Source organism: Mauremys reevesii, linkage group 11 (assembly GCF_016161935.1).
Source record: "Mauremys reevesii isolate NIE-2019 linkage group 11, ASM1616193v1, whole genome shotgun sequence".
Classification (NCBI taxonomy): Eukaryota; Metazoa; Chordata; order Testudines; family Geoemydidae; genus Mauremys; species Mauremys reevesii.
Window position 1 is genome coordinate 57,177,386 of NC_052633.1, and position 20,873 is coordinate 57,198,258.

Here is a 20,873-nt window from a genome sequence, read left to right on the forward strand (position 1 = left end):
CAAGTGTGTACATTTTTAATATATAAGGCAACAACTCCTCCCTTTTTCCCCTGTCTATCCTTCCTGAGCAAGCTGTACCCATCCACACTAACATTCCAATCATGTGTATTATCCCACCAAGTTTCAGTGATGCCAACAATGTCATACTTGTATTTATTTATTAGCACTTGCAGTTCTTCCTGCTTATTACCCATACTTCTTGCATTTGTATATAGGCATCTAAGATACTGGTTTGATCTTGCCTCCCAGTTTTGCCCTGACCCCTCTTTCTGTCTGCCATTATAGCCCACGCTCCCTCTTGTTTCCGACCCATCTCTCAGGTCTCCAGGTTCCCCACTTACCTGTGGGCTTTGCTCACCTGTCCCCATCGAACCTAGTTTAAAGCCCTCCTCACTAGGTTAGCCAGTCTGTGTGCAAATAGGGTCTTTCCTCTCCTCGAAAGGTGAACGCCATCTCTGCCTAGCAGTCCTTCTTCGAATAGCATTCCGTGGTCGAGGAAGTCAAAGCCGTCCTGGCGACACCATATTGGTAGGAGATTACATAAATTATAGTAATGGTTTATTATGATGAACTAAATAAGCTGAAAATATTAGAATTTGTATAGAATAAAGGTGACCTGTTCTACAAAAATCTGTTTAAAAAAGTTACTGCCTCAAGCTAGACAGTCTTAGTGAAATCTAATCAATCAGCAATTCTGCTACTTCTCATAAGATGAATGTTTTCATCTGTAGATAGTTCACATCTGCTTTCAACAATAATGATGTGGAGACAATTTTTTTCATTACAGCTGCACTAATGGAAAGATTGCCTCTAGCTGTCAATTATGTGATGGCTACTGTTATAATGGTGGTGCATGTCAGCTGGACCCAGAGACAAATATACCAGTCTGTCTGTAAGTATTTTTGTGTGTATCATTAACACATCTGTGTGGCAGTAAATAATAAAGTTTCTGTTCATCTGCATTTCTTATCTGTTCAGGTATTTATGATGTACCACTCACGATGGTATTTTTACTTTTCTAGCTGTTATTTTTGTCTATCACTGTGTTCTACTGCAAGTTGTAGAATATTCTTTTTGTTCATCATTTGACATTGTTGATGATTTAGTAACTGTTGTTTACTGCTCTTCAACAGGAAGATTTTACAATAGAATACTTAGAATACTTAAGGCTGAGGTGTGAGGACCTATTCGTTGGCAATTCACATATATAGTAGTATGGGATTAACCATCTATGATCAATATTTTGGTGCCTAATGATTTCTCTCTTTTTAAGTGGTGGTTTTTTTCATATTTTAATAGTCTCCTTAGACATAGTTTGATGTGAAACCATGAAACTACATAGATTCTCAGGGCTAACCAGTTTCACACACATTAACTCATGTGGTTTTGTAAAAACACATAGAAACTTCAGCATGTACCAAATGTTACTAACAATTCTTAGGAAACAATCATGGATTATCCTTTTTTAAGTCCATCATGTTCTAAAATTGCCAATACTAACTGTTAGGACATTTGGCTTTAGTGCTTTCTGTCAAAACTCTGATTCCTGAAGCAAGGGGTTAATACAGGGTCCACTGTTACCAAAATGTTTTTGATTAGTGTTGATTACCCATACTTTTCAAGATATTAGATTGGACCTTCTGTGAAAAGGCTGAGCATATTTTGTGTGTGTGTGTGTGTGTGTGTGTGTGTGTGTGTGTGTGTGTGTGTGTGTGTGTGTGTCCATCATTGTATGTAATGAGTTTAAAACTTGTTCAGAAAAAGGCAGAATATTTATTTAGCTGTATTTTACTGAAATTCTGCAGATGCTCTGTGGGGTTTAAAAGTCAGCGCTGTGACCAGAAAGTGAACCCTTGTGATTACTACTGTCAGAATGAGGGAATTTGCACTTTAACTGCGTTTAATGAACCGAGATGCAAGTAGGTTTAACCTTCCACTTAATGCTGCACATCGTGTGACATCATTTCAGGCCACAGTTCATTGGTTCAAATCATGCACATTCACATACATTTCACAGCATATACTTAATCTGGGGGCTCATTTATGTAATACACACTTACCCTTTTGATAGTCGTACTGATGACTGTATTTAAACATAGACTGTTGGAGTGTCTATTGCCATATTATTGGAAAAAGAAATAACAGATAAGAACTATAAAAATATTACTTCAGCTTTTTGTTCCTGGATGTGGGATCTGAGGTATTTTAATGAATAATGCATCCGCAGCATAAAGTTTTGGGGTGAAGCGAATTGTGCACAAATTCATTACCTGCTGCTATTTTAATGTATTTTGCATTTCCAGTATTTACAGAGTAATTAAACAAGAAGGCTATTTGGCTGCCATTTAACAATTAGACTCGTGTCGGTAAACCTCTTTGTTAACTTAATCTGTAAATCAGGTTTAAAAAAGCAATTAGCACAAACTACAAAAAATTAGAAAAGCTCTCTTAACTCTTTTTATCCTTTATTGATTCAGTTCATAATTTACCTTCATTTTTATGTTACCTTTCTCTCAAGCAATTTCAGACATACTTCTTGAAAAGAAACTATTCATTCTCATCAGGAAAGGAAACTTCCTCTGCCTTCTGCATAATGAAAATATATCCTGTCCAACATTCTCATTGATTCTAAATACCAGAGTAAGCTGCATAGGGCTTTAGATAACTGTTCTGATGCAAGGGTCAGAATTCAAATCATGAGCCAATGACATAGACTTCAATTTGATAAAATACAGAAACTCCAACAGGTTTAATATATAGTCAAATATAAATGCATTGTATATAAACACATGTTTTCAGTTATTAGTAAACACATAATATTGAGGTTCTGTTGGAATGTAGTGGGGGGATTTTGGCGGGGGGACAATTAAAGTGATTAGGATGAGGAATCATTCTTTCATTTTTGTTGGAATATATGCTTACAATTCCTTTTTTTTTCCAGTACTTCTAAGCAACAAAACTCTAGGTCTTGAGCTACAATAATTCTGTGGAAAAGCAGATTAGTGTTCTGATTGAATCAACATAAAATGAAGGCAATCTTCATGTGTGTCCATTAACTGTCAGTAATTGATTAATAAAATTCAGGGAATATGGGTTTGAACTATGTATAATTTTATGGAGAACATGGTTGTCTTAATTCAGCATTTCTTATATTTTCACATAACACTGCATAGCATTCTTGTCTTAATTCTGCATTTCTTATATTTTCACATAACACTTCATATATTTCTTAAGTAGTCAGAAAACTGCAGTTACTCACTAAAAACAATCCACTACTGTCTGTTTTTGAAAATGTGCTGTCAGTGCCTTTTCACCTTTCTGTCTAATAAACTGAAGCACGTCAATTGATATTCTTAGAAATTATTAACAATTGATATATGAAATAGAAAGTTTAATAGAGAATTGACAGTCAGTCATGAATTTTATCCACTGTCTCCCACAATTTAAAGAATGTTTTAATTATGTGATTTGTAAATATGCACTTTGTCTCTAATGTACTTGATTATTGCTAGTTCTTTTTATGAAATATTTTTTTAAGTGAGGTTTTTTTAAGATTTTTTTTTCTGAAGTTTTACCTTTATTTACCCAAATCAAAGGTGACATTCTGGTTTCATTAAAGTCAGTGCCAAAACTCCCAGTGTCCTCAGTGAGATCAGGATTTCAGCCAAGGAGAATTGAATTTCTTAGAAACTCGTGGAGTAGCATAAATAGGGGTTTAATATGATACATATTTCATGACATCTCATTCCCCACTTGGGGCAGATCCTCAGGTGTGGTCCACCAATACTCGCTGTTAAAATGGGAAGAAGAAACTAGGGTGGCAATAAACACCTTTGAACTCATCCAATCTTGGGGCTACTAGTGTAAGTTATAATAGATGCAAAGGTGCCCTAAAACCCAGCTGTCTACAATTCCAAGGAGCCATTCCAGCAGCAGGGCATGAGTGGACCATAGGGGCATAGAGACCATCTTCCCTTTTTCCAGCAATGCAATACGTTGTCAGGTGGTGGTTGGTGTAGCAGTAGCTATGGGTTAAAGCCCTGCACCACCAGAGGGTTCCCTTAAGCAGGAAGAATGCTCCACTGCCCAGTTACACTGGGTTTTACAGCTTCTTTGCATTGGTTTCCTGATGCAAATCAGTCACAGCAGGGTCCCAAATCTAGGGTCTTGTGTATCATTTTAGTTTTCTTTACTTTTGGGCTTTGTGGAACCAGAAAAAATACCATAATTCTATAAATAAGATGGTTTCTACAATATTTTTTATTAACCATGAACCAAGAAAGCCTGATCTCTCAAGAATTTAAGGCCAATTAAGATTGAGAGACCAAACTAAACATCTAAAGTGTGAATGTCCATCTGTCAGTACCACGTATATAGTTACAAAAAATAATGTTTATTAGCATACAAGAAGATTAAATATCTACAGTTCTTCAGCAATCTTATACATTACTTATAGCATAAGATAATTCATAACAGAATACAAACATATTTTTGCATCATGGAAAGAAGGTTTTTTTCCTTATTATTATAGTGTAGTGTGTTGGCATCCTATCACTAACCTTGATGAAAAGCTGTGAGTCTGCAATTCACTATAACCTGCAATTCACTATATACTCATGGCAGGAATTCAGCTTGAACATCAAGAAAAATTCATTCAAAAGGTATTAAAAATACATTTTTAAAAGGCTGTCTCCTCATTTCCACCCTAATCTACTATTAACAAGCTGTGCTTGCTACAGTTAGTAGGGACAATGCAGACTCTATGGTTACATTCCTTCCACCATGCACCAGATGGTCTAAATCCATATTTCACCTTTTATCTATATAACCCAACTTTAAAGCTATATTTGGGGCACTAGCAGCTTCATCCCACCAGAAACCTTCTTTTTTCTGTCTTATGTTTCATACTACTATGGAGTGTTAGTGGGGTATTCCTATCCCATGCCTCCCAACATTTCCAGTGGCTAAATTGGGACACAGCACCACTCAGATTTGGCCTGTCTTCCTCTCCATAAATGGAGATGAAGGGCAGATAGACCAAATTTGATTGGCGTTGCAGCATAGCACACAGGGTCACAACACCAATCAAATTTGGTCCATCTGCCCCTCCATCTCCATCTACGAAGGGTCACATGGGCCAAATCTGAGTGGTGCTGCAATGCCGTGTACCAACTCCCTCATGGTTTCGGGGGCCCTTACAAGAGAGCCCAGGGCAATTGGGAAGTCTTTGCTATCCCCTTTAAAAGGTTACTCTTTGCTGTACTAGATATGGCAAAGCAGGTGAAGAACCTAGAGCTTAAATCTAAAAAATCCATTTGTGAGAACACCCAATTGGTGTTTTAGATGTTTTCCACAGCTGTTCCCAACCAATGATCACTCATTCATTCAGAAATAGCAAAGAGCTCAGCTGTAACATTAGGATCTCCTCCCCAAAACTGATCTGGAGAGGCTGCGTCAAACTGGCTGGCAGGCACCAAACTACGCCAGTAGAAAGTGGCCCTCTCTGGAAGTTACCCTGAATGGTAAAGCCTTATTACTACCTCAAGGGGCAATTAGAGGGTGCTTCTCTAGGCAGAGATGCCACTTTCTTATCCAGTTACTCTTTCGTCAGAGACTAAAGGTTTGTCTCCTATACGAACCTTCTCTTTTGCCCCCTTCTCAGCTATGTCTATGAAAAGGCCTTATTCCTTACTAGAGGTAGGGAACCCTTCAATCCCATCTCCCAAATTAAAAAAAAAAACAAAAAGGGGGGGGGATCAATAAAGATACTGAAACATAAGAAAATGTTCTAAGAGACACCAGAAATCTTTCCCTCCTCTCCTTAGCTATGACTACACCCCACAGAAACAGGGAGCTTTCTGAATCTGACTATGAAGGGGAAGAACTGGAGAAAATGGATATACTTTTTCAACCAGATTAAGAGAAGGAACAATCACAACCCAAAGGAAACTGCTCCTCTCAAACAAAATTATACCTCCTCCATTCATTCTCTGAAGATGTCTGTCATTAGGGAAGAGGGAAAACTATGGGCAGAAAGACAGCAAAGCTAAAAGGATATGAAGAAATTATTTAAAATCCAGGAATCAGATATTCCATATTATCCCTCCCAAAATTTGTCACAATAGGACGAAAAAGATATGGCAATCCTCTAAGAGGACTTCTTCCAGAAGGACCCTACCAAGAGGAAATTTAAAAAGCACAATTTGGAAGAGTCGAGCATTCTGAGCCTCCTTGGTCACTGCATCATTTTTATTATTATTCATTATTAATAATTTATTTACTTATTTATCATTAGTAATAGTTTATTTACTTATTACTTATATTACTTATTTACTTATATTATGGCAGCAGCTAGAGGCCTCAAGGCCCTTGTACAAATTTACAGTAAAGACTATCTCTACCCCAAAGAGATAACAATGTGAATAAGTAAGATGGGAAAAGCAATGAAGCATTCAAGTACAGAAATAATAACTTGTCAGCATCACAATTACTTTTTTTTCTTTCTTTTGTTGACTTTTTTTAAAAATATAATTTTGGGGTTCTATTTTTTAAAATTTGTATTTACACTAAATGTATTATCGGGCAGAGGTGGCAGTATTACAGGGAAGGGAAAGGGAAATATGTGGGATGGAAGATCACAATGGAGAGAGGAAAGTAGCCTGGAGGGTAGTCATAGTGAGACTAGAATGAAGAGACTGTAAGGGAATGGTTAGAGCTAATCAGTAGAAGAGAAAGTAAAAACTGTAGAAAGCAGTCTGAGATTACAATTGACATAGACATCATCAGTGTTCTGTGGTGTCTGCTAGGGCTGCTTCTTGATTTTCTTTGGACCCAGAGCTGACAGTCCTGGAGTTGTCATGAGAGTGCTCTTAACAGAGATTCTTTCTTCACCAAGCCAACATGGCTAGAAAGAGAAGGAAGTTGTGGCGGGGGGGGGTCTCGTCACAGTTCAGGGTCTGGACCAAAGAGGGAGGCGTAGTCCTAGCTATTTCTCATCTCTTCCCTTCCAGTGCTGCCATACCTGCTTGGTCTATTTTTTATCTTTGTCCCTGATGGATTGGGTTTCTCTTATGCCCACACTGGCTCTGCCCTGGGGTTTCTTTCTTCCCAAAGCCCACATAGCAATGGTGAGACACTGCATGAGGCCCAGTGCCCCTGGACACCACGGTCACATAGAGTCAGATTTTAAAGCCAGAAGAGACCATTGTGTTCATCTACTGGCCTCCTCTATAACACAAGCCATAGGACCACCCTGAATTAATTACTCACAAGTGCACCTATCTAAGAGTTTGGGGAACAGAAAACTTGTCCCATTACTGGGCAAATGTTCTTTCTATCTCTACCCCACTCTACCACGTACTTGGGCTACGCTTTTGCATAGGAGGGGATAAGAATGATGGGATTCTATAAAGGGTAACCAAGATGCTTATTTTGCCCCATGCAAGCCATCCATTATTTCAGTATATGTTTAAAAAATGAATAGAATTCTATTACCAATTTCAAGATAATCAGCCACAAAAAAACCCCCATCCCAATCTCAGATATCAGCCTTAAATAGTGCTATCAAAGTGGAATTCTCTAGGTATCCAGATCCACTTCTCTAAGTTGGCAGTCGGATCCATTTTTCTGTCACGGGACCGATTCCATCATGCAATAAAGTCTCACATCTCATTCCTTTTAACCAATCAAAACATTTTTCTTAATAGCCAACACATCACCCACAACAGTCTCTGAGATGACTCCTCTAAGGATACAGAAACCTTACTGTATTTTCCATGATGAAAAGGTCATTATATATACTCCAGAACCCTTTCTAACAAATGTAAACATATAAGTGCACATTTCTTAAGCAAGAATTCTATATTCCCTTTGGTCCAAAAGTACACCATCAGATGGAAAGGCTATGATTCAAACCTGGGTGAGTAATGAAAATATATCTCAAATGCACTGACTCCTTTAGAAAACATGCAGCACTTTTTTCTCTTTATAGCCTAAATACCGAGGGAAAATAATATCCAAATTGTTCAGTTTAATATTAAAGTGCTGAATAAGAAATCTTATTTAGCATAAAGTAAACCAGGTCATGAAGGGATCAAGGGCTACTATACAAATCCATGGTGCCACCATGAGACAAATGGATGTATGCAACCACAGAAGAAGGAATCTGCAAGGCTGTTACCTGATTCTCCATCAACACTACAAGCTAGCCATGTACTTCTCTGAAGATGCATATTTTGGCACGATGTGGAACCAGCATTCTAACAATTCCTTTTAGGATTAAAGGGAACACTCTTGTTTTATTTTCTCCCTTCCTCTTATTTCTTCTTATGGCTCACTATGTCCAACCAGTAACTGACTGGGAGAGCAACAAAGAATCCTGTGGCACCTTATAGACTAACAGACGTTTTGCAGCATGAGCTTTCGTGGGTGAATACCCACTTCTTCGGATGCAAGTGGTGGAAATTTCCAGGGGCAGGTTTATATATGCAAGCAAGAAGCAAGCTAGAGATAACGAGGTTAGTTCAATCAGGGAGGATGAGGCCCTGTTCTAGCAGTTGAGGTGTGAAAACCAAGGGAGGAGAAACTGGTTCTGTAATTGGCAAGCCATTCACAGTCTTTGTTTAATCCTGAGCTAATGGTGTCAAATTTGCAGATGAACTGGAGCTCAGCAGTTTCTCTTTGAAGTCTGGTCCTGAAGTTTTTTTGCTGCAGGATGGCCACCTTAAGATCTGCTATTGTGTGGCCAGGGAGGTTGAAGTGTTCTCCTACAGGTTTTTGTATATTGCCATTCCTAATATCTGATTTGTGTCCATTTATCCTTTTCCTTAGAGACTGTCCAGTTTGGCCGATGTACATAGCAGAGGGGCATTGCTGGCATATGATGGCATATATTACATTGGTGGACGTGCAGGTGAATGAACCGGTGATGGTGTGGCTGATCTGGTTAGGTCCTGTGATGGTGTTGCTGGTGTAGATATGTGGGCAGAGTTGGCATCGAGGTTTGTTGCATGGGTTGGTTCCTGAGCTAGAGTTACTATGGTGCGGTGTGCATTTACTGGTGAGAATATGCTTCAGGTTGGCAGGTTGTCTGTGGGCGAGGACTGGCCTGCCACCCAAGGCCTGTGAAAGTGTGGGATCATTCTCCAGGATGGGTTGTAGATCCCTGATGATGCGCTGGAGGGGTTTTAGCTGGGGACTGTATGTGATGGCCAGTGGAGTCCTGTTGGTTTCTTTCTTGGGTTTGTCTTGCAGTAGGAGGCTTCTGGGTACACGTCTGGCTCTGTTGATCTGTCTCCTTATTTCCTCGTGCGGGTACTGTAGTTTTGAGAATGCTTGGTGGAGATTTTGTAGGTGTTGGTCTCTGTCTGTGGGGTTAGAGCAGATGCGGTTGTATCTCAGTGCTTGGCTGTAGACAATGGATCTTGTGGTGTGCCCGGGATGGAAGCTGGAGGTAGGCATAGCGGTTGGTAGGTTTTCGGTATAGGGTGGTGTTAATGTGTCCATCAATTATTTGCACCGTGGTGTCTAGGAAGTGGACCTCCCGTGTAGATTGGTCCAGGCTGAGGTTGATGGTGGAGTGGAAGCTGTTGAAATCGTGGTGGAATTTTTCCAGAGTCTCTTTCCCATGGGTCCAGATGATGAAGATGTCATCAATGTAGCGTAGGTAGAGAAGGGGCGTGAGTGGACGGGAGCTGAGGAAGCGTTGTTCCAGGTCAGCCATAAAAATATTGGCATATTGTGGGGCCATGCGGGTGCCCATAGCGGTGCCACTGATCTGGAGATATATATTGTCATCAAATTTGAAATAGTTGTGTCTGAGGATAAAGGCACAGAGCTCAGCAACCAGTTGTGCTGTGGCATCATCAGGGATACTGTTCCTGACAGCTTGTATTCCATCAGCGTGTGCGATGTTGGTGTAGAGAGCCTCTACATCCATGGTGGCCAGGATGGTGTTTTCTGGAAGGTCACCAATGCATTGTAGTTTCCTCAGGAAATCAGTGGTGTCACGGAGATAGCTGGGAGTGCTGGTGGCATAGGGTCTGAGTAGAAAGTCCACATATCCAGACAGTCCTTCAGTGAGAGTTCCAATGCCCGAGATGATGGGGCGTCCAGGATTTCCAGGTTTGTGGATTTGGGGCAGCAGATAGAATAGCCCTGGTCGGGGCTCTAAGGGTATGTTGATTTGTTCCGGTGTTAGTGTAGGGAGTGTCCTGAGTAGATGGTTCAGTTCCTTAGTGTATTCCTCAGTGGGATCTGAGGGCAGTGGCCTGTAGAATTTGGTGTTGGAGAGTTATCTGGCGGCCTCCTTTTGGTAGTCAGACCTGTTCATGATGACAACAGCACCTCCTTTATCAGCCTCTTTGATTATAATGTCAGGATGGTTTCTGAGGCTGTGGATGGCATTGTGTTCTGCACGACTTAGGTTATGAGGCAAGCAATGTTGTTTTTCCACAATTTCTGCCTGTGCACGTCGGCGGAAGCATTCAATGTATAGGTCCAGACTGTCATTTCGACCCTCAGGAGGAGTCCATGTGGAGTTCTTCTTTTTGTGCTGTTGGTGGGAGGGTAACTGTGTATCAGTGCGCTGTTCAGTGTTGTCCTGAAAGTATTCTTTGAGTCGGAGACGGCGAAAGTAGGCTTCCAGATCGCCGCAGAACTGTATCATGTTGGTGGGGGTGGCAGGGCAAAAAGAGAGTCCCCGAGATAGGACAGACTGTTCTTCTGGGCTGAGTGTGTGGTTGGATAGATTGACAATATTGCTGGGTGGGTTAGGGGTACCACGGTTGTGGCCCCATGTGGCAGGTAGGAGTTTAGACAGCTTACAGTCCTTTTTCCTTTGTAGAGAGGTGAAGTGAGTAATGTAGATCTCCTGTCTTATTTTAGTGAAGTCCGTTTGTATGGAAGTTTGGTTATTGATGAGAGTCTCCAGGTTGGAGAGCTCTTTTTTGATGTTTTCCTGTTTGCTGTATAGGAGGCTGATCAGGTGGTTCCTCAGTTTCTTTGATAGAGTGTGGCAGAGATAGAGTTTCTTTGATAGAGTGTGGCATTTTGACTGGGAGAGAAGAAGTCCAGAAGCAGAATGGTAAATTTAACTAATGATGTCTAGTGTGGCAAGGACCTCTCATGCAATCAGACCTCTCGTGCATGTGGATGTATTGTTAGGGATGTGGCTTCTGCAGTCTTCTAAGAACATTCTATTTATAGACAGTTATTGTCAAGTTTTTAACATTCATTTGTATGAATCAAGATGCTTTGCACAATTAAGTATATCTACAGCTTTGGTAGCACTCATTTGGTGGGTGATGCAAGCAGCACAGGGAACTGCAGCAAGAGTCATAATCTTCTCATAGCAGACTGAAGGGGAGGTCAGTTTCAGAAAGAAAATCATCAAGTAACAAATTTTCCATTTATTTTGATCACATGCCCACCCATCTTTTCCATCATTTTCTCTTTTATTTCATGTTTTACTTGATTTTGATCTCTTCCCTCATCAATTCATTATATGTATACTTCTTCCCAAATACATGCTTATTATTATAATTCTCAATTAGTATTATTTATTATTTGCATTGAGGTACCACATGGGGACACCAGATGATATTGGCACCTCACTGTAATAGCAATTATAGAAACGCATAATAAAGGGCAGATCCTGCTCTAATGAACTTACAATCTAAACTGAGGCAAGAAGTAACAATAGGCTGATCCAAATCCTGTTCAAGTCAATGGGAGTCTTTCCACTTACTACAGTGGGCTCTGAACCAACCCCCAGGTGTTTGTGACACACAAGTATAAGGATAACAAAAATCAGATCATATGGTTATATTGGTTAGTTATTGCAGAACTTTAAAGTTCTTGACCATTACAAGTGATGTTTTTTGCATAGTTAATTTTAAATAATAAAATCATCCTTACACTAATGATGTATAACCAAGCCATCATTTGTGGGTTGATTTCTGGTGCGGGTCTTGAGAACAGATTTGAAAGAGTATTGGCTTTGATTAATTAAAGGGGCATTCCGTGCACAAAGACAGCTTGAAGATGAGTGTGGGAGAAGCTGACAGGTGTGGGAGATGGTGCTTGTGCCATTGCTGAAGCAGAGAAAGGGGGAGAGAGTGACAAAATAAGTGATAATAATGGACAAGTAGGGACAGGCAAAGTTGTGAAATGCCTTAAAAGTGTGGACGAGAAGCTTTAACTTTGATTGACTGAAACAGGGGAAATGAGTGGAGTGATTCAAAGAGGAAACTGACGCAGTCAGAGCATTGAGCAAAGATGGCCTTCAGAGCTGTATTTTCATTTGATTAGAAGCAGACAATGTGTCTGTTAGGGATACCAAAAAGGAAGAAATTGCAATAATCAAGATAGAAGAACTTTCCTCCAGCTTATATTCCTTACAGTACTATACCTCTCTTGTTATCTCTGTTCTGTTACACAGCTTTCTCAATCACAGTAAATCTCTCTACGTAAATGTACTGTATGTTCAGAAGAGGGGTTCATAACTATGGCAGAAATCCTGTCAAAGAGGGCATTTTTAAAAATCATAGGCCTGTTTTACAACTAGCGCACTGATTGCATTTTCTGAAATCAATATTGAATCGAGTGAGCGCTACCAATATAGCATAGAGAGGACTGAATGAAACTAAAAGGCAATTCTAAACTATGGTAGGCCAATAAAGTGACAGAGAAGAACAGATTTGTTAAATATTTTACAGTAAATGTAACTCCATAGGGTACAGTTAATGGGCTACCTAATTATAATTACATTGAGACTTTCACAGGTAGCGTTCTAGTTCACAAAGATCTTTCCTGTTCAATTGAAACTAAACTCCTTTAGTATGAACACATTCAATTTGGAGGAGATCAATAAAATGTAATTGTATATTCTATGAGATTTATTTTTTAAACTGTATCCCAAACCAAAATACTTTAGAGACTTAAATAATTCAGTTGGTGATGTAAAAAGTAATAGTGCAAGGGCGAGATGATATTGGCAAAGGAAAAAAGATATGTTGTTCTTTGAACATTTTCTGCATGGCTTCCAGGCTTGGTGATCCAGGCACCCTCAGCACATGAGTTTGAAACTCATGGATTGCAGGATACATTGGGGTGCTTCCATGCTCTGCCATTTATTTCTTTTACCACTGTAAGCAGCAGACAGGCACTTACCAATGTCTTGAACAGCTTCTTACCTGAAGGTTTCTTGACCCTCACCAATATTGTTGTGTTTTTCCCTCTGTTTTCTTGCTTCAGATGAAAGAGATCAAGTCCTGCCTCAAGCTTTATCTATCTTTCAATGAACGCTGTGCAATAATTATACAATTATGATTCATGCATATTGGTGTTCAGAGTCAGAGATTAGGTTAAAGGTTTTTAAAGACATAGTCGATTTTTTTTTTTAATTTTTCCCAGGGTGTCACTACTGGGTAGAGTTAAATGTGTTTGGCTGCCTCAAATGTGCATTTCCATGACTTAACATGTTTGGATTTCTTCTGTCTTTAAGTCAGTTGTTCATGGGTGTGTAATGCTTGGTTTTTGTTTTTGTTTTTGTTTTTTATCATTACAACATCCCTGTGATATTTTTACTCTTAAGTTACGGATATATACTCAACATTTACTTCATTTTAAAGTAGATTTTATCTGGAAATTTCTTCTGTTTTTTAATTATTAAAAAAATCACACTCAAAACCCCCATGAAGTGAATAGTACTATATGATATTTCTAATAGTTAGAAAACATAGAGTATCTACCTTAAATCTAAGGCCAGACTCATCAATACATGGTGACTGCTAAAAGTAGCCAGATTATACTCACCAGTTCCTTCAGCTCCTGAAATCCACATTCCCCTGCACACACACATTCCAGTTTTCCCCTCTCTATGCCCAGCAGAGGTGCCCACCATCTTCCTAAAAGGCTTGATTCCCATTTGTCCCAATAATGAGAGGCAGTAACATTCTTAAATGTGGCTAATGCACCAGATTTCAGAGAGTTATAGATAAATGGAAGTTTGCAGAGTCTGTGTTATTCATTATAAAGATTATTCAGGACCAAAAATTGGTCTGACACAGAGTGTGAAACTTCTTAAAAGGAGCATGTTTTTACTTTTACATTTTGAGAAAATTCTCTCTGTGCCTAGAGTAAGAGCTTTCATTTTTGGTTGATACATTCTATTCCTTATGTGTAACTAAGTGGGTGAATCCCTGGTTTAAGTACAAAATTCAACTTAAACTTAACTATGGATCCATGAAGAGAGCTTCCATTTCTTTATCTTTGAAGGTGCCATTCTTATCTCTGGAGGTGCCATTTGTGGTGGTTTGCAAACTGCAGGCACAATCCATTTAAAGAACTCTATACTTAGTTTTTCCTCAGATGATGTGGTCCTTCATATAGGGCTGGAAGTCCTTCCTAAAGTAGCATTAGCATTTCATGTTAACTAGCACAAATCTCACTTCCATCAGTTAGTCCTGTATCCTCACATTCCAAAGATGTCAAACTATCCTCATTAGATATGAGAAGAGCAATGAAATATTACTGAGCCTGGACTAGTGTTTGTTATCTAATACTTCTAATTGTTAGAAAGTTATGTTGCATCTTTGGAAGATTATCTGTGAGTAAATATAGCTTCCTCAATCTATATAAGGAGAGCCTTGGTCCAGAAGTTTCTATCAGAGCTGCCTCTGTGACCATCATCAAACACACAGACTGACTACAGTTGATGGTGTTGCACCAGACATTGTGTAGTGAAGTTCCCAAATCTGGCTCAATCCTGAGAATCCATGAGTTTCAGGTGGCCCACAAGCAGTGTCAAGTAGGATCAAGGTGTGCACGCCTTCGTGCGTTGATAGAGAGTTGGAGATCAAGGTTAGCTGTGGTGTTTTTGTCCATCCTGGTGACCTGGCCAAATAGCATGCAATGCTATTTTTTAATATAATGAATGACTGAAGGTAGGCAACATCTCTGAGAGATTGTGACATTTTTTCACAATATCAAACCATTTCATGCTCACAATTTGGTGCAGACCACACATATTTTGTGCTGACACCATGCAGAAGATGGCAAGACCCATGTATCAAAGAACATCCACTTTGCTGCATCCATTTGAACTCTGCTTGCCAGATGCCCATGCTTTTAAGAACAGTTGATGTATGCCGATGCTCACTGGTTTAATTCACTTTTGAGCAGTTCAGGTGGAATACCATCAGGTCCATTAGCATGTCCATTCCATAACTTTTGGATGGCTTTTTGTACTTCTTCAGGTGTTGGAGAATTAGTGTTCACCCCTGGATCTACTGCTGTATGGTTTTCTAGGTCACGTAGCTCTAGACAAGCTTCAGCAGGTCCAGAGTTCAACACATTTTCATAAAGTGTTTTCCATTTGTCCAGGACCTCATCCATCAGTTAGCAGGGAGAGCCATCTGGTTTTATGACAAGGATGTTAGAAGGCTGTTTATGGCTACCATTCATGCTTGTGATGGTTTTGTAGGCAGGATGTCATCTGCTTTGCCGGACGGGGAACCAACATATGTCAGACATAAACCTCATGATCATATTTTGCCATTGCCAGGAAAATGTCTTTTAGCCCTTTACGTTCTTGGATATTTCCCTGATTGCATGCTTCTGTCTTTTTCACTAATATATCAAAGGCCTTTTTGGAAAGCCAAGGTTTCTTGTGCTACCACCCGATTATTCCAGCAGCAATATGTGATATAGCATTACATTTATCACTGAGGAGATCTCCACATTGTCTGAGAGGGTACCAAGGTTACATATGCGCTTCATGATGAACTGTTTGTATTTCACGGCTTCAACAGGATCTTCAGAAAGATGCTGGATATTGTGTGCTTCTGAGGGCTTGTTTGTTATGGGGTCCTGGCTTAGGCATCTTAATAACCATCGCTGGACCTGGATTTTAAAAAGTGGATGTGCCATGAAATAAATAGACCCCATTCTTGTCAGAAATTTCTCTATAGTGAAGCACCAGCAAATTCAGACCATACATTAATTGTTGGTTAGCTCTCACTGCATCTTCCAACTCCTTGCAAGCTAGATGTTCACCAACAATGAAGTATCTGTGAGAATTGGCGTTGCCAGTTCAAGTGTATCAAGTATGGATTCTGTATATTAGAAGACAATTTTTAATAAAACTTTTGGTGCAGGAACCATGTTATCATATGTGCTGGTAAGAAATACAAAGACTTTCATTCTAAGATTGTCTGCAGATAACAGTTCTGATTGTTGCAGCATAAACAAACTATGAAGATTTATGTTTCTGTAAAGAGACTAGAAATACTTCATTTGTAATCATGCATTGAAAGGTGATCCTGTGAAGTGGCAAACAACTAAGCAGTAATTTTGTAAGCTAGGCTAGAAGAATAATAATTTCCATTTGATATAATGGCTCAAAAGGGGATTTATAAAGAATGACACAAATGCAAGCAAAATGGAGTGTACATCTCTTTTATGATAGAATCATAAAGTAACGTGTGCTTTTAGAATATGCTAAGATGATGGCAGACAATAATGAAAATGCTAGTTGATTTGAGTTTTAAAATTAATTGAATACGTTACTGTGCAGCCTATTTTCTGATGTTAATTCAACTAACCCTTTCCCTGAAGGCAAGAACTTTAAATATGTTATGACCATTTTTAACTGTGAGGTCAAACCAGAGCCATAACTACCAGCATGTTGCACCTTTTCCATTGTGCGAAAGGTTTTTGAAGCATTAATTAACAAATTAATGAACGTGTTAATAAATACCATCTGTGCAACCAGTCTAGAGGCTGCATCTGTAGAACATGTTGTAGTGGAGTAAAAATCATGATCAGCTTAAATTTTTATCTTAATGTGTGAAGCACTTTAAAACTATAGCCCTAAATTTTGAATTGCACTATGCAGGTGCCCTATGTTTTGGGGTGGGAAAAAGGAACAGGGAAGCTATTACCGTTCTCCTCAGTGAAAGCACAAAGACAAAATGCTGCTAATTCCCTCGGTGCTAGAGAGGCAAGTTAGCACATACAATTGTGCTCCTGGGCTTCTGCACAATTTGACCCATTGTATTTTGTACTTTTCTGAAGTATTTTACTATCATGGGCCAATATCACTGGGCAAGCTGGTTAAATTAGTCTTTAACACACTGGTAACTGAGAAATTCATCTTTATATTTAATTCTTAGTAAGTAGCATATAGCAATGGTTAGTGAAGGGAAAACAGTTCTTAAAGTAGTACTCCAGTTAATGATTATAAGCTAAATTCCTCATTATATTTTAATGCATTTATGCTTACATTTATAAACAGTTCAAAAATATTTTTAAAATATTACAGTATTAATCTGTAATGAATATTGTATAATATTAATGTTAAAATTTATGAATGATTTTATAAAGCTATTTACTGAATCAGCTTTTAAAGGATATTTGCAAGGCTGTTCACTGAAAACACAAATCTCAGAGGCAAGTTGGGACATCTTTTTTGGGTTAACACCAAAGATTAGTGGATTTTTATATTCCATCTATACATAGTGAGTAATCTATCTGCCATTATTTAGATTGCATTAAGTAATTTTGTATTCAAAATTACCATGGGTTCGGTTCCTGTGGCTACAATTTCAAGCTCAACAGAGTGAAAATCACCTTTGGTGCTTTTCTCAAATTTGGAGATTCCAGGAATACATGAAGTCCAAGGATAATGACCACAGATACGATCCCAAGTACAAAGTCTTATCTGTACTACAAGTTTTATTAAAGCAATAAGTAAAGTTATGATTACCCATGCATAGAGAAATCCTATCCAAAAAAAAAAAAGGTGCTATGACTAAGACTAGTCACATTCACATTCTCAATGATATTCTAGGGGGCAATGAACCCATCAATAGACAATCACTGATAGAGGGGTGGGTCCTGCTGGGGTTTCTTGTGGCGCTATCCCATGGGGTCTTCCCACTTTTACCCAACCAAGGAACCTCTTTTATATTCTGACCACACCTAATCCCTTATGCATATGCATGAGGATTTCAATCTTCTTTTCCTTATCTATACTTCCACACCCTGCGAATTTTGGAGTGCCTAATTTTTCATAGGTTGTTTAGTTCCTTTTGTTAGCATCTATGCACAACGTGTATCCTTCATCAGGACAGGACATTCCATGATATTACAACCAGGTGTCTCATGATCTTGGACAATCCCTTGTTGTTTAGTGCAATGTAGTTTTTTGTAGCATTACCTATTAGCACATCTTTTACAGTAATCTTTTGACCTTACTGGCATAGGGTTATTTCTAGGTCAATTACTCATGTCAAGCGTTCTTAAGCCTATGGCCTAGTATGGCTAAACTAAAATCTTACAGGCCTCAGCCAGTAGGTCTTACATTCCAGCAATGCTTTACTTATATACCTAATATATACTCATCACTCTTAAATACTTGTCAGTCTTATACTTCTATAATCCTACAATTTAAATCTATTTAGCATACATTGATTATATATGAAATAGCATATGATTTGACCATAACACCACATAGCATAATGACAAATGGATGATAATGAGCTAATGAACTGCAATATTTTATTTTATCAGCCTCAGAACAATTAAGTAGAAATATGTCAAACTACTTGGCAAATATAACCAGATTTTTCAATATTGGAACACCCATGTTCCAGAAGGGTACACATATTTTCTTGTCTGCCCTACTAAATGCCTGTAAACTGAATTGCATAGAAAAGTTAACCTCTTTAAATCAATGAATTTAAAGTCATATTTTCATTTTGCATAAACTATGTGTTATTAATTTGATGTGTAAAATGTAGTTGTTTCTAACTTATACATCCAAGCTGATGGGAGATATTTGAGAGCCCATTGCACAGCATGCACTTGAGACAGCTAAAAAGTTTCTTTTTCCTGCAGTATCCAGTATGGAGAGTTTTCAGATGCTGCCGTAAACTTCATTATAAGGAGATCAGGCAAAATAGTGCAAACAGATTTCATGAATATATTTGTTTCAATAGTAAATGGATTTCCTGAAGCCATATTTGTGGCAGTTTCGTCTTTGTTTCTCTGGTTATTCACGGAGAGCAAATGTCAAAACTCAAACAAATATTTGAAGAAACCATATTTTATATTTGCACAAATTGCAGCAGAAGATCTACATGTGCATCCAGGCCCCTATCCAGCAAAGCACTTAAGCACATGTTTATCTTAAAGAACATGGGTAGTCCCATTGAAGTCAGTGGAACTACTCGTGTTCTTGAAGCAAAGTGAATGCTTAAGTGGTTTGCTGGAAGAGGGACCCAGTCGGGTAACAGACACAACTCTAGGTTACTGATCTTACCAAATGCAACTATCCAATTCAGGTTGAAAAGGAAATATGGAAAACTGTCAGCGAATTGCAGTTGAGCATTGTATGAAATCAAATAAGGCTTCATTTTATAAAGCCACTTATCTCTGTCTCTTGTTGGCTGTGCATCTAGAAATAATATAATTTAACAATTATTAATATTGTTATTTATATCAGTTATTTCAAAAGTTCCAGCATTTGATGGCATGATACTGAAATGAATAAAACCAAATTGTGGAAGTCCTGCTATAACATACTAAATATATTACTAAAAACCAAATGAAAATAGTTCCGAGTGTATGAATACTAATGTTAATAGTCACTGGTATAATAGATCTTTACATACATTTGTGTTTTGGCTTTTATTATAATTGCAATTTCATAAAATGACTGCATGTTTAAAAATTCAATAATAATAATGTTTGAAATTCAAACCTACAGTTTGTAAAATAGTAAAGGAAGAAAACAAGGTAAAAATGCTATGAAGAATGTTCCCAATGTTGTGCCAGAATACTGAGGACCTAAAGCTTTTTGTTCATTTTGTAAAATGGCTGTTATCGTTTGTACCTTTTGAGAAGATGTTGGTGGTCTCTTTAATAGGTTACCGTGTTAACAGCTGTCATCCATTAATTTTACCATCTTAATTGGATCCTTTTAGATGTTCAGCCAACTGGTCAGGCACACAGTGCGAGAGGCCAGCTCCCAAGAGCAGCAAGTCTGACAATATCAGTACAAGTAAGTGCTTCAGATTAATTACTACAGCTTGTAAAATATTGTTAAATTTAAAAATGATAAACTGGTGATATTTTAGTATGTGAGCATATGAAGTGATGTGCTGCAGATTACTTTATTTTAATGGCAAGGATTTTGCTCTTATTTCTGGTCTTTGATTGATGTACAGGTCTACATAAAACATTTTGGATTACTGTCAAACTATGGCATTCCTTATATGCCCACTTCTTTAAACCCAGCATGAATTTTTTCTTAGAAAAAGCAGTATCAAGTGACAAATACTTGGTGAAATTCATTCCTGTGGAGAGACTCAGCACAAAACTTATGACCACTGAAGTCGCACTTAAAGCCACAAAATAGGGTTTAAGTGGTTCATAGGCTTTGCATTTGCTCTCCCTGCACAATGGTGTAATTTACATACTGTGATAATCATCCTGCAAGTGAGAATTGTTCCTTTAAATAAAATTAATACACATGCAGATTAAATAGAAGAAAACAGTATTACAATAATATTGGCACTCAAGGGCTTGTCTACATGCACATTTAGTTTGCAGCAGGTGTGGAGGGGTGTTAATTTACCCCACACTAGCCTGCCACACGCTAACTGTCCATGTAGACCCTGCTGCTGTGTCCAAAAGTTTGTTAGTGCACTTTAATCTGCTCCCATTTCAAATGGCATAGATCAAAGCACCCTAACAAAAGGCTAATGAGCATCAGCCGGGTCCATGTGAAAAACTAATGCATAGAATCATAGACTATCAGGGTTGGAAGAGACCTCAGGGGTCATCTAGTCCAACCTCCTGCTCAAAGC

The 20,873-nt window shown here is 38.5% G+C and overlaps 1 protein-coding gene across 1 annotated transcript in view; it reads left to right on the forward strand.

Moving 5' to 3' along the window:
* The window catches only part of LRP1B (LDL receptor related protein 1B), a 1,239,928-nt gene that overhangs the window by 1,208,086 nt on the left and 10,969 nt on the right, over positions 1-20,873 (forward strand). Inside the window, exons 86-88 of the mRNA XM_039494476.1 lie at positions 788-892; positions 1,806-1,919; positions 19,989-20,065. Of these exons, the coding sequence (XP_039350410.1) occupies positions 788-892; positions 1,806-1,919; positions 19,989-20,065 (296 nt within the window). The remainder of the gene's footprint in view (positions 1-787; positions 893-1,805; positions 1,920-19,988; positions 20,066-20,873) is intronic.